At 42.7% G+C, this 12,288-nt stretch overlaps 1 protein-coding gene across 1 annotated transcript in view; it reads left to right on the top strand.

Annotated features, from left to right (window-relative positions):
* Positions 1-11,404: 11,404 nt before the first annotated feature.
* Positions 11,405-12,288, top strand: part of TRPC7 (transient receptor potential cation channel, subfamily C, member 7) — a 71,864-nt gene continuing 70,980 nt past the window's right edge. Inside the window, exon 1 of the mRNA XM_010578880.1 lies at positions 11,405-12,175. Within this exon, the coding sequence (XP_010577182.1) occupies positions 11,423-12,175 (753 nt within the window). The 5' untranslated portion in view covers positions 11,405-11,422. The remainder of the gene's footprint in view (positions 12,176-12,288) is intronic.

Raw genomic sequence — 12,288 nt, 5'->3', positions numbered from 1 at the left:
TGAATCAGAAGCTTAATACCATGATTTCTGAGTCTTTTTGTTCCATTTCATTGAAGCTTTTCCCCCCAAAAAATCTTTCTTCGGTCTTTTTTTGGTGGCATATGGATAACTGAAACATCAGGCCTGAGCAAACAAAAGTAGAACTTTACATTCATTTTAAGGCCTTCTCATGCAATTCTCTTTCTGCAATATGTCTGTGAATACAATGACATTTGAGGGTAAAGAATACTGAGCTTAATAAGAACTCAAAAGCTTTCAGAACTACAAATGTTTAGGGGAATTTAAAGTCTCCATATTTCATTCATTCAGTGTCATAACTGTATGATTCCATGACTTCTAAAATTGCTTAATTGTTTCCACATTTTTGTTCCTGCAGAGAAATGTGTGCTTGCTTGGTTTTGGTAGGATGCAACATTTAATATGTTTTGTTTAGTTTTAAAGATACAGGTGACATGAAGCAAATAACAACTTGATTCTTTCATACAAGAGTTGTTCTTGCCCCCAGTGAGGTAAGGACATTTTTGGTTCAGTGTAAAACAACACAAATAGTTGAAGATGTGCTGGAAAAAAACCCAAGTTTTTTGTAATTCTTTAGTCAATAAGACTTTAGTCAGCTGGGGGTTGTATAATATTAGAAATAGATATCTCAGCACACTCTTTTCATGTGAAACTGTTGCAATAGCAAAATGTAAAGCTAATCAAGATGAAAAGCAACTTGTAGAAGTTCAGAACCTTGTGATAAATGCCTTTTAAGAGAGCCAGGTGTAGGATTCCTTGATTCTGTAGCTGTGGGTTTCCAGTAATTCTGAGATGTGCCTTACCAGGAACATACAACAGTAGTTTGAATATTTTTAATGTGCATTGATAATAACAGACTATAGACTTCCTCCATGCCCTTTTTCCCTCCCACTTTTTTGCTTCACATGTGTTAATCAGACATAATTAATTGCAATTGGGAGTGCTGTCAGTATTTTATCAGTTGCAGATTTATGGAGTGGGTAAGCTGTTGATTATTAAGATTATTAAGAAGGTCCTCCTGACAACTCTGAGTGCTAGACATTGCTGGGGCTTGAGTGTGTGGGGGTTTTTTTTAGGAAAAAAGATGTGCATGAAAATATAAGTGGTGAATAGTTTCCAGTGGAGTTAGAACTAAGAAGGATCAGGACACATAATTGTAGCTGTACAGGCACATGGAGCAGTAACACAGTACATTGATTCCATACCTAAATTTTTTTCGGGATATATATGGGAGAAAGATTACCCATGTTTAGTCAAATCAATCGCATATTCAACCCTAAAATGAATATTTTTCAGGTAACCTGGCAATACTGTCTATGAATAAAACAAATGAAAAAATGCTGGACTTGTCTAATCTCCACTTCCCATCTACCCAATTAAGAATAAAAAAGGTGAATAAATGACCTTTTGCAAGTATTCCCAAGCCTTAGAAAGGAAATGTAAATAAATACTTTTAATGTAAGAGCCTGTAAACATATTTGATTCTTAATTAGTTTGTTATGGTGACAGACAAGTATTGAACAGCAGAAAATAAAACCCTGCAGGGGGAAGAGCCAGACAAATACCAAGACACTTGGAGGGCTATTTTTTTGCTTAGAGAAAAAGTTGTCCAAAAGCAAAAGAGAGGGGTTGCTCTTACCCCCAAGCTGTGTTAACTACCTAAAGCAGAGATTTGTGTCTGTGCAGCAATATAGCATTTCCAGTTTATTTCAACAGCATAAGTGAGTATATAGCTGTGGAGTCTCTTTTTTTTCTTCTTTTTTTTCCTTTTCTTTTCAAAGGATGTCTTTCCCCACAGAATGCTGTTCTCCCCTGAGCCTGGTAGCATCCACATCCTTCTCATATGTTTATTCATCTGGGCCCTCCTGACTTTCTCAGCGAACTCCAAGAAGCCATGAATGGGGGCAAGAACAAAGCAGTCAGTGCATTTTAGAGGGCAGGAGGTATCAGCACAGGAAGACAGTGTCAAAACAGAGTGCAGTGAATCGTGCAGGTATGGGTGCCTCCCAGAATAGAGGTTAATATACTCTCCCCCTTATACAAGCTATAAAAGCTCTTAGTAGGAAAAGGCTCACCCTCCTCACAGTCATGAGTACAGCTCAGGCTGGTGATGGTAACTTAGCTGCCTGGGGATGTGGGATGAAAGCCCTGGACCAGCTGTCTTTAAGGGTTTCTGAAAGGCACAGTCTGGGATACTCTTATAATTCTGCTACAGAAGCCACACCAAGCTCTCAGTGGTCCCTGCTGAAATGGTCAGTGCCTGTGCCCATCATTTCCCTCAGGTGTTCCCATCAAATAACATCTTCAGCCGAGTTGATTACACAGATTCGAGGCTGAAAGTTGGTGAAAAATCTCCTCTTAATCAATGCCCTCGCTTCACCCAGTGCAGTGAGGGGGTGGGAGAAGGAGAATCTGGGGGCAAATCAACAGCCTGCCATCCTCTCGCGTGTGCTGCTCAGAGAGCCCTGCACTGCCTCCCACCGTCACCTCTCCAAGCAGAGAGTTTCCTCCAGGCTTAAACTCCCGGAGATACGCCAGGTGAGGCGGGCTGGCGTTATTTGGTAATTGCAATGGGGTGCGTGATGAGGTGGGGATCCCCGCGTCCGGGTAAGGAGGAGCGGGTGGGCAGGGGAGTTGCACGGATGGGGAAGGACAGGGAAGGTCATGGGCTTGGAGAGCCCTGTGTGGCTGGAGCTATGTGGGAGGCGGTGGGAGCATCCGGGGGCGGGGGGGGGATCCTGGGAAGAACATCAGCTCTTACCGCTCGGGATAGAGCACAGCAGGGTGCACCGGCGCTCCCGGGTGCAGTTTGAAGTTGTTCGGCCAGCTCTCCTGTGCCAAGCAAGAGAGGAGATTGATTGCACTGACCGATTATTTTGCGTGCTGGTTTAATTCCCCCCCCCCCTTCCACTCCCGCCACTCACACATATACACCCCTCCTCGGCCACCCCCTATGAGACAAGATCTCTTAGGGAAGGCAGAAACCGATCTCAGCCTGGGCACGGCGGACGGGGAGAAGCGGCACTAACCACTCCCAGCGGAGGGGCGGCACAGCCGGATGAGGCAGGCGTGCGGCGTGTGAGGGGGAGAGACCCCGACGGAGCCCCCCGCCCCGCTGGGCAGCCTGCAGGCAGCCCTGCCCTCTCCAGGAAGGCTCTCTCGCCACGCCTGCTCTGGGGCAGCCCTTGGGAGGGCGCAGGGGCACTCGCCCAGCTCCGGTCGAGAAGGGGGCGCGCCGAAAAAAAAAAAACAACCCACCCTCAAATCCACACCTAGAGGAAGACAACGGCGTGGGAAGAGGGGGAGGGAAGACTGGGAGGACAACGCGACCCACATGCCGACCGGGCAGCAGGTTTTTCCTCCGAGAAGCGAATCCCCGGCTCTGCCGGGAGCCTCTGCCCCAGCCGCGCCGAGGGGATAAGGATGAGGAGCCGCCTCGACCGCGCCAGCGGCGGCTGCAGCACCGCGGACAGCGCCCGCCCCGTCCGGCCGACCTGAGCGGGCGTTTCAGCACCGGGGACAGCGACAGCTTCAGCACCGCGGACAGCGGCAGCGCCATGGCGGGCCGCGCCCGCGCAGCGCCGCGCAGCGCTCCGCGCCTCTAGAGCGAAGCGGACCCGGCCCCGACGCGCACATGTAAGCTGCTGCCCCTGCGGGGAGCGGCGGGCAGCCGCGGGGGCTCTGCCTCTTTTCCAGAGCCGGCTGTCCTTTCAGCTCCTCTGAGAAGTGCCCTGGCTCTAACGCCAGTGCCTCGTTACGCAGCGGGAAGTTTTGTTGGGGTTAGAGGTGTCTCGGTGCGACTCAGTCTCCGACAAGCCCAAGTAAGGGGCTGGCGCAAGTGAGGTGGGTGGCTGCGTATGAGACTGGTTTGGCTTTCTACCCTTGGAATTTGTGCAAACGTGCTTGGCCTCAGCGTACCTCCAAGGGCTTGTTGCTTGTTACTGGCCACATGGTTTGGAGCCACGCTGTTGTCTTCTCTTGTAGCTGGGTGAATTTTTTAAGGGCTTGTTTTTCCTGGAAACAGTGTGGCCAAGGTGAAAAGAGGAAAAATGAAAGGTGTAAATGCGGGACGCTGTATCGTGCCTGTTGCAGCTTACTGGGTCTAACGGTTGTCAGGAGTCCTTCTCTCCTTCTCTCCTTCTCTTGTCTTGAAATAACTATGAAGTAAGCAATGAAAAGGGTGCAGCAATAGGGAAAAAACGAAATAGAGCCAGAACGGAGATTACCAGTTCTTTTTAGAGCTTTTTCTTTCCAGTAGAACTGTTTGTTGAAAATCAGCTTTACACTGCCCCCTGCTTGCACAATTAGAAATATCTTTTGTCGCTCTCCTCGGTAGTAAAAATTTATGAATGAACAGGTATTCTTCTGTTGTGTTCTCGGTATGATCTGAGCCTGAGTTTTGAAGTGCTTCAACAGTGAGGGTGAATTATTCCTGGTTCCCAAAGCCAGATTATAAAAAAAAAAAAAAAGTAGGATTCATTCTTGTCATGGCAGTTCATTTGGTGGCCAAACACTTAATGAATGGACAATGGAAAAGAATGTAAAAATAGCCTTGATTTTGGTATAGCTATCTCACATGTGTTCTATGATACCTTTGTAATAATCAGTTATCTTCACAACCATATATTAAGGGGAAGCAAGGAAGGAAGGAAGGAAAAGACCCCCAGTACGTATATTGTAACACAAGAAGAAATTGAACACAAGAACCAAGGTGATTATTTTACAGTCTCTCCTGCTGTAAAAGTCTTGTATTGGTGTATGACATTGCTTTGGAATAGGAAAGAAAATGCTGATGCTTAGTTTATAAGAAGGGGGAGGGTGAGACAACTGAGCAGCAGTGGATGGGTTTTTCAGAAAGATAGCTGGTAGAAAGCCAAATTCCATTTCCTTTTTTCAAACCACAAGGCAGAGCTGCCTTCTTTCTAACAGAGATCAGGGAGAACATGAAAATTTAGATGCTGGTAAAGATTTGGTGGTCTGTCCTCAATGTTTCTCGGTTATTGGCCTCCAGCCTTATGCTTCATGACAAGAAGATGATGGGAGTGTTAGTATGTATTGTTCATCATCATCCTTTAATGACATGAGAGGCCTGGGTTGTCTTCCTGAATGTATCTCATGCTGCCATTTCTTAAAGGGATTTGAAAAGGTGTGGTTTTGCTGACTGCACCTGTACTTCCACAAGGACAGAGGCCACTTTTCAAAGTTTGACCTTAAATTATCATTTTCTTTTATGAGCAGTGGGAATGGTGGGGAGGGGATATTACTTCCTGCAACTGCTTTGTAGGACCACTCTGCAAGTGAACGAATATCTGAATAGAGCTAAAAAATTCTGTTAATTGTCCCTAGATATGTATGCAACTTTTCATGTAGGAGAATGCAACTTTTCATGTAGGAGAATGACCATGTTGCTAATAGTGTTGAATTAGTGCTTTGGACATCCCAAGATTAAATAAAATGACATGTAAGCATTTCAAAGCATAGAAAACTTTGGAATAAGCTGCTGTTAATCAAAAGCAACCACCCCAAACGATACTGAGTCTGTATACATAGTAAGTCAGCAATATGTGAAAAAAGATACTTAAAACTTTTATCTTAAAGGATAACATCTTGACTTAAGATAAGATTTAGAAGGCTGTTTAAGATATTGGAGAAAAAGAGGGTATCAGAGAGCTCTGGTAGTATATGCCTGTGCAGCATTTGGAATGCCAGAGTAGCCTATTGCATATAGGATAATAAATGTGTGCAGCTGTGTTCAGTCTGTGCTCCTGACTTGAAGTCTGGAGTCTGCTTCAAAATATGTTACAATTTTTTTGACTAAAAGATGCAACACCTTACTATTTCTGTTGTGAATAATTTGACTTACTCTTTCAAATGGATTCATTTCTATATCAATTTGTGTCTGCTTGTATAACTTAATTTCCTTAATTTTTGTTCATGTTTATAGTATGTCTTGGATGATCAGGTTTTCTATGTGGAAGCGAGGGTTAATAGAGGAAAATGGTCCATTTGATGTATAAGAGCTGTGTCAATTCCAAAGAGGCCTCAGGGAGTCTGCAGCCTTTATGTGCCCTGATTCTTTTTAGAAATATTGATGTAAGTAGAAAGAAAAATAATAAGTAAGGCATCAATCTGACAGTTTCTGAAGCTCTGCAGGAACCGAGGGTAATGCTTTCAAAATGGCTTTCAGAAACTTGCCTTTTCAACAAGACAGAGTCAATGTCTCATCAATGCCTACACTGATGGTTGCTTTACCCAACATGGGGCATAGTAATGGTTACATACCCTAAGTTTCTTCTGTAGTTTCTGGACAAAGGGGGCCATTGAAAAGGCACAGGGAGACTCCTGCCAAACTCTCTCCACTGAGTGAAAGCAAACCTAAAGTGTAGTCAGAGACCATAAGTTCCTAAAGCTGCCTTTGTAAATGCCCTGCTCAATTTTTAGGCTTTAAGACAAGTAAAGGTTGACATCACCTGAGAATTCCAGAATTGCCGCAGTACCTAATACCCATTGATTTCAATACCTATTCAGACTTCAGATGTTTTAAAAACTGAAGCAGATACTATTCAGCCTGCCCTGCATGCTTTTAAGGTTCTGGTTCAAAGCCATGTGTAAAAGCTCCAATTTCAGTTAAGGCCTTTGAACATTTTCTCCAAGCCTTAGCTCTGCCCATCCATTGGCTCTTGTGTGGGACCAGAGAGGCAGCAGAATGTCCTGTGTGGCATAGTCTGGAGCACTTTGGAAAGGAGGATCAAGGAGAAAGGACTTTTGCTGGGCTAACCTCAATATGAAGCAGCCCAGCTTCCTTCCTATGTCTACCTTTCCTACACGTCTAGCATTCAGACCAGTTAAGAGAGTGTGGTTGTGTCATGGTTTAACTCCAGCCAACAACTAAGCACCATGCAGCCGCTCACTCACTTAACTCCCTACCCAGTGGAACAGGGGAGAGAATTGGGAAAAAAGAGGTAGAACTCATGGGCTGAGATAAGAACAATTTAATAGAAAAGAAAGGAGGAAAGTAATAATGATAATAACAATAACAAAATGACAACAATAATAATAATAATAAAAGAATGGGACTATACAAAACAAGTGATGCACAATGCAATTGCTCATCACTCACTGACCTATGCCCATTTAGTTCCTGAGCAGCAATCCTCCCTGGGCCAACTCCCCCCAGTTTATATACTGGGCATGATGTCACATGGTATGGAATACCCCTTTGGCCAGTTTGGGTCAGCTGTCCTGGCTGTGTCCCCTCCCAACTTCTTGTGCCCCTCCAGCCTTCTTGCTGGCTGGGCATGAGAAGCTGAAAAATCCTTGACTTTATTTATAAACACCGCTGAGCAACAACTGAAACCATCAGTGTGTTATCAACATTCTTCTCATACTGAACCCAAAACATAGCACTATACCAGCCACTAGAAAGAAAATTAACTCTCTCAGCCAAAACTAGGACAGGTTGCAAAAAAGGAGAGTTTCAGCTTCAACAGTGTTTTCAGTGACACCACATGAAGAACAAATCTCATGTTACACCATGTTCCCTTTTCAGATGTTGAGTGTCTCAGCACCTAGTACCATCAGTGCAAGTTGCAAGGACCTACTCTTAGCCACTTTAATTAGAAACTGAGATGCTCCCAGAGGAAGATTTGTTAAAAGCCTAACCACCTTTCAGAAATTGCTATTCTTCTCAACTCGCCACAGGAGTCCAAACATCTTATGGCTCCCTCAGCTGCATAAAGCTGGATGTGCTTTGCTGCAAGCACTACTTAGGCCCTGAAATTTTTGTTTTTCTTTTCCCAGACCATTTTCTCTCCAACAACACTGCATACATTGGCATTCTTTCCTAGAAAAACACAATATTTAATTGCAGTGCCTGATGAGTTTGATCACTAGCTGTCTCAATAAAACATGCAAATACAGAGTAATTTCAATGCAAAGCACCTTTAAACAAAAATGGTAAGATAAATGCAATCAAGTTACAATTACTTCTTTTTAAGAGAGCATATTAGACACACTCAGTAAATATGATTAGTTCTAAACCTGCCGGCACATAACTGAAAAGCAGAACAGAAAAATTTGCCGAGTACAGTCATGACATTACAGTAGGGTTCAGTTTCCAAGATCTTCAGCTACTGCATATATTACTCTTTGCACTACCACTTCTCTATCACGATTCTGTGCTTAGGTCAAACATAATTATAACTTTCTTCTCAGAACAGGAGTTGATAGCTGAGCATTTCTCATGAAATTATTCAAAGTTAAAAGTATAATTTTTTATTCATCTCTTGTTCTCTATAAAGATGATAAAGTGCGATAGCTGAGATATTGATCTTCTCTGCTCATGAGCAAGACTAGGGGTCATAATTCATCTGAGGTGAAGCCCTCTGAATTATGGTGCTCTTGCCCTTACCTGCAGGCAGCAGAGATCAACTCTGTGGTGTAGGGACATCCCTACAGCACATTTATTGCAAGATAAATGTTGTATAGTAATTATCTTTTTGGAGGGCAGGTATGCTTTTCTGTTTCCTCTTTTTCTGATGCAGTTTCTGTTGTTGGAAACAGTGTATGAAACCAGTGTTCTCTCTGAATTGAAGAAAGTGAAAAGAAGGTCTTTTTTTTTTTGGCATGTTATTACATATGTAACAAACGGGTGCAAATTAGCTCCAGGCCAAATTCTAACCTCTTTTCTCAGACAAAAATCTTAGAACTGAGCCAATGGTAATATTTTAGGTAGTTTTATGGTTACTTTGGGTGTGATTGTAAGGTTATCTGTCCCACCTATCTGGCTCCTCCTTTAGAGGTAATAACATATCAGGAGAGAAAAGTTTTTCTAAGAAAAAAAGAACAATGTATCAAGAATTATACTTGGACATCAGGCAAAATATCTAATAGATTCCTCACAGCTGGAAATGATCCGTATTTCTGAGTTGCTTCCAGTACTGACCATTAAATATAACAACAAATATAAGGTTGCCAAATATCTTGGCATACATGTTTTTTGAACATCAGAAAAGCCCAGTGGAATTCCTCCTGCTTGAAGCAGCTCTTGCAATTAACTGTCCTAAAATATTTAAGTGTGTGCAGCCCTGCCACACTCATTGGTCATCACTGAGTAGCTACAGGAGCTGGATTCGTTTCCACTTGATCCCAGCAACATTTGCTTAAGCCATCACCAGCTCATCCTTTTGAGTTGCTTAATGTTTTAAGAGGTTTAATTTCACATCCAGGAAATCCCAAGACTGCAAATGTGTGAAGTGCTTTCTGGTACTCTAAGTCCCCATTTAACAAAGTCACAGTTCAGAAGTGTTTATTTGTATGTATGGTCCTTACTTGAACTCAGTAAGTCTTCAGTGCAGATTTAAAACTTAAATGCTGTCCTGAATAGCTAAAGGATATGAGCTCCAGTTTAGATAAGCACTTCTGCATATGGTTAAATACTTCATTTTAAGCACGTTAGCTCTCTTGGCCTCACTGGGACTGCTTCTGAGATGAAAGCTAATTGCTGGGGACATTGTGTGTGTGTATGTGTATATGTATGTGTGTGCGCACGCACATGCATAAGAGTTTGCAAAATTTGGACTTCACTGAAGTCAATGGAACTTGTACTGTTGACTTCAAAGGGGCCCCATATTTACCCAAGGCATTTTGCTGCTTTAGAGACCTGTCTCCCTGTCAGTGTTAGATGTGTTAATGGTATATTTTTTTAGCTGTTATTGTTTTCTCTTATAAAATAATTCATGCAATCTTGGGAATTAACTTACTTAACCGTATCTCCTTGATTATTCGTATGTCCCTCATCTCTGTGTACTGCTTCAACTTTCAACCACACTGGAAGGGATTGGTTTTAAGATTTATATAGCACTTTATCTCTCAGTGGAGCACAGGATGATATGTTCAGTTTCTTCCAGCTTTTATTAAGTTGTTATACTGATGCATCAAAGTTTAGCGGGACAGGTTCTTAATTATGAACCTCTCTTTCAACCATGTATGGTCACAAAATTGCTTTCTTAGGATTCGTTCAGATTTTAGTGTAGCTGCTAAAAATTTGCTTGAAATTCTTCAGTACTAGCTTTCTGTTCTAATTAAAATGATAGATACGTATGTATAATTTAGTTCCCTAAGAACAGCTACCTTCAGAATTTCTGTGTCTGGGCACTTTAGGTATTTGGGGTTTCTAATACCCTTTGTTTTCCTGGGTTTTTGCTTGATTCCATTACTCTTTTCCTAGATATTATTGAAGGCAATATAATCTACTCCACTTTGACTCCTGGCACCTTTCTCTCTCCTCATTCACAGCATTTTCAAAGTCCAGTAGTATTTTTTTTAGAGCAATACATGAACTGTTCATTGACTGAAGGTCAAAACTGACTTGGAGAACAGATGGATCATGGAAGGATGAACCTTTGCCACCCACTGAGCATTAACACCTGCTTATTTGTTACATCTGCCCACTGCAGATTAGAGGCTCCTGAAAATTTTACCCAAGTGATTTAGGACTTGCTATTTGGACTGAGTGCAAATGCTTTTTGTGAAAGAGGTGTTGGTTTTACCTTTTCACCCAGGCTGCACATTCTGTGGGCTTAGGATAGCAATTAACTCCACGTGCTTTGACTCTAAAAGAGGGACTTTGATTTTGTTGAGATGCTGCTGCAATAAAATTAAAACAGAAGAGCAACGTCGAGATGGTACTGAATACAAAGTGTGACTGTTTTAAAACCACAGATAGATTTAGGATTTCAGTTAATTTCATACAACGGCGTGTTTACTCCCCCTTGAGGCTGGTTGCACATTGCATCGTTTTCTTTGGGCGTTCCAGAGAAGGCAGAATAAGAACAGTTTGTCTCCATCCCACCAACTCCAAGTGAAGATATTTCAGCCACATAATCAGTGGGGAAACTAATGACCCTTTCTGATCTGCCCTCTGTTTGTGGTCAGAAACCTGTGTTCTAGTCTTTCTGCAGTAGCTCTCTGAAAGATGCTTACTGGGGAGTGATGTGACTTTCTTTAGGGCTTGTGGCCTCAAGTATAAAACTCAAGAAGAGTAATTCAGAGAAATATTATGTTGTGTAATTAAGTTCTAAACAATAAAAATGGAAAACAATGTGTTCATACATTTTTTTTGGCTATTTCTCAAGTTAAGAATGTGCTGTATATCCTTGTTGAAATCCAGAAGGGTGTACAAGTCAGAATAGAACTTGTCTGCTGTTCAGGAAACTAATTTTCTTTATTCCACATCCTAAATGATTTCAAACAACTGGCCCAGATTATAGAAACCTAGTAAGATCTGATCATAATGAGACATTTCTAACCTTGTTTCAGGTTAAGTGAGTTTATGACTCTCCAAGAATATAACCAACCTTCCTTTCCCATTTTCTGCAGGTTGAGAAACAGCAATTATAAAAACATGCATCGAAGGCACACAACCCTTCGGGAGAAGGGCCGGAGGCAGGCCATCCGGGGCCCAGCCTACATGTTCAATGAGAAAGGCACCAGCCTGACTGCGGAAGAGGAACGCTTTCTTGATTCTGCAGAATATGGCAACATTCCTGTTGTGCGAAAAATGCTGGAGGAATCCAAAACCTTGAACTTTAATTGCGTCGATTATATGGGACAAAACGCCCTTCAGTTAGCTGTAGGGAATGAGCATCTGGAAGTGACGGAGCTCCTCCTCAAAAAGGAGAATCTCGCTCGAGTTGGAGATGCACTTTTGTTAGCCATCAGTAAAGGATACGTGCGCATTGTGGAAGCAATATTGAACCATCCAGCCTTTGCACAAGGACAGCGTCTCACACTCAGCCCCCTCGAGCAGGAACTGAGAGATGATGATTTTTATGCTTATGATGAAGATGGAACTCGGTTCTCCCATGACATTACCCCTATTATCCTTGCTGCCCACTGCCAGGAGTATGAAATTGTTCACATCTTACTTCTAAAAGGCGCGCGGATTGAAAGGCCACATGACTATTTTTGCAAGTGCAATGAATGTATTGAGAAGCAGAGGAAAGATTCCTTTAGTCACTCTCGATCGAGAATGAATGCCTACAAAGGATTAGCCAGTGCTGCTTATTTGTCTCTTTCCAGTGAAGACCCTGTCCTTACTGCTTTAGAGCTAAGCAATGAATTGGCCAGACTAGCCAACATTGAAACTGAATTTAAGGTAATTTGCCACTGTGCCTTTTTCCTTGGGCTGAATGTGTTCAGAGTACCGTATGTTTTACATGTTTGATCAAGTCTTGGTTTCCCATTTGAGGGGGGGCGGGGTGGAGGAAA

This window comes from Haliaeetus leucocephalus, unplaced genomic scaffold (assembly GCF_000737465.1).
Source record: "Haliaeetus leucocephalus isolate CR32 unplaced genomic scaffold, Haliaeetus_leucocephalus-4.0 Scaffold656, whole genome shotgun sequence".
NCBI lineage: Eukaryota > Metazoa > Chordata > Aves > Accipitriformes > Accipitridae > Haliaeetus > Haliaeetus leucocephalus.
The sequence above is the reverse complement of the archived record's forward strand: the minus strand, read 5'-3'. Positions and strand labels throughout refer to the sequence as shown.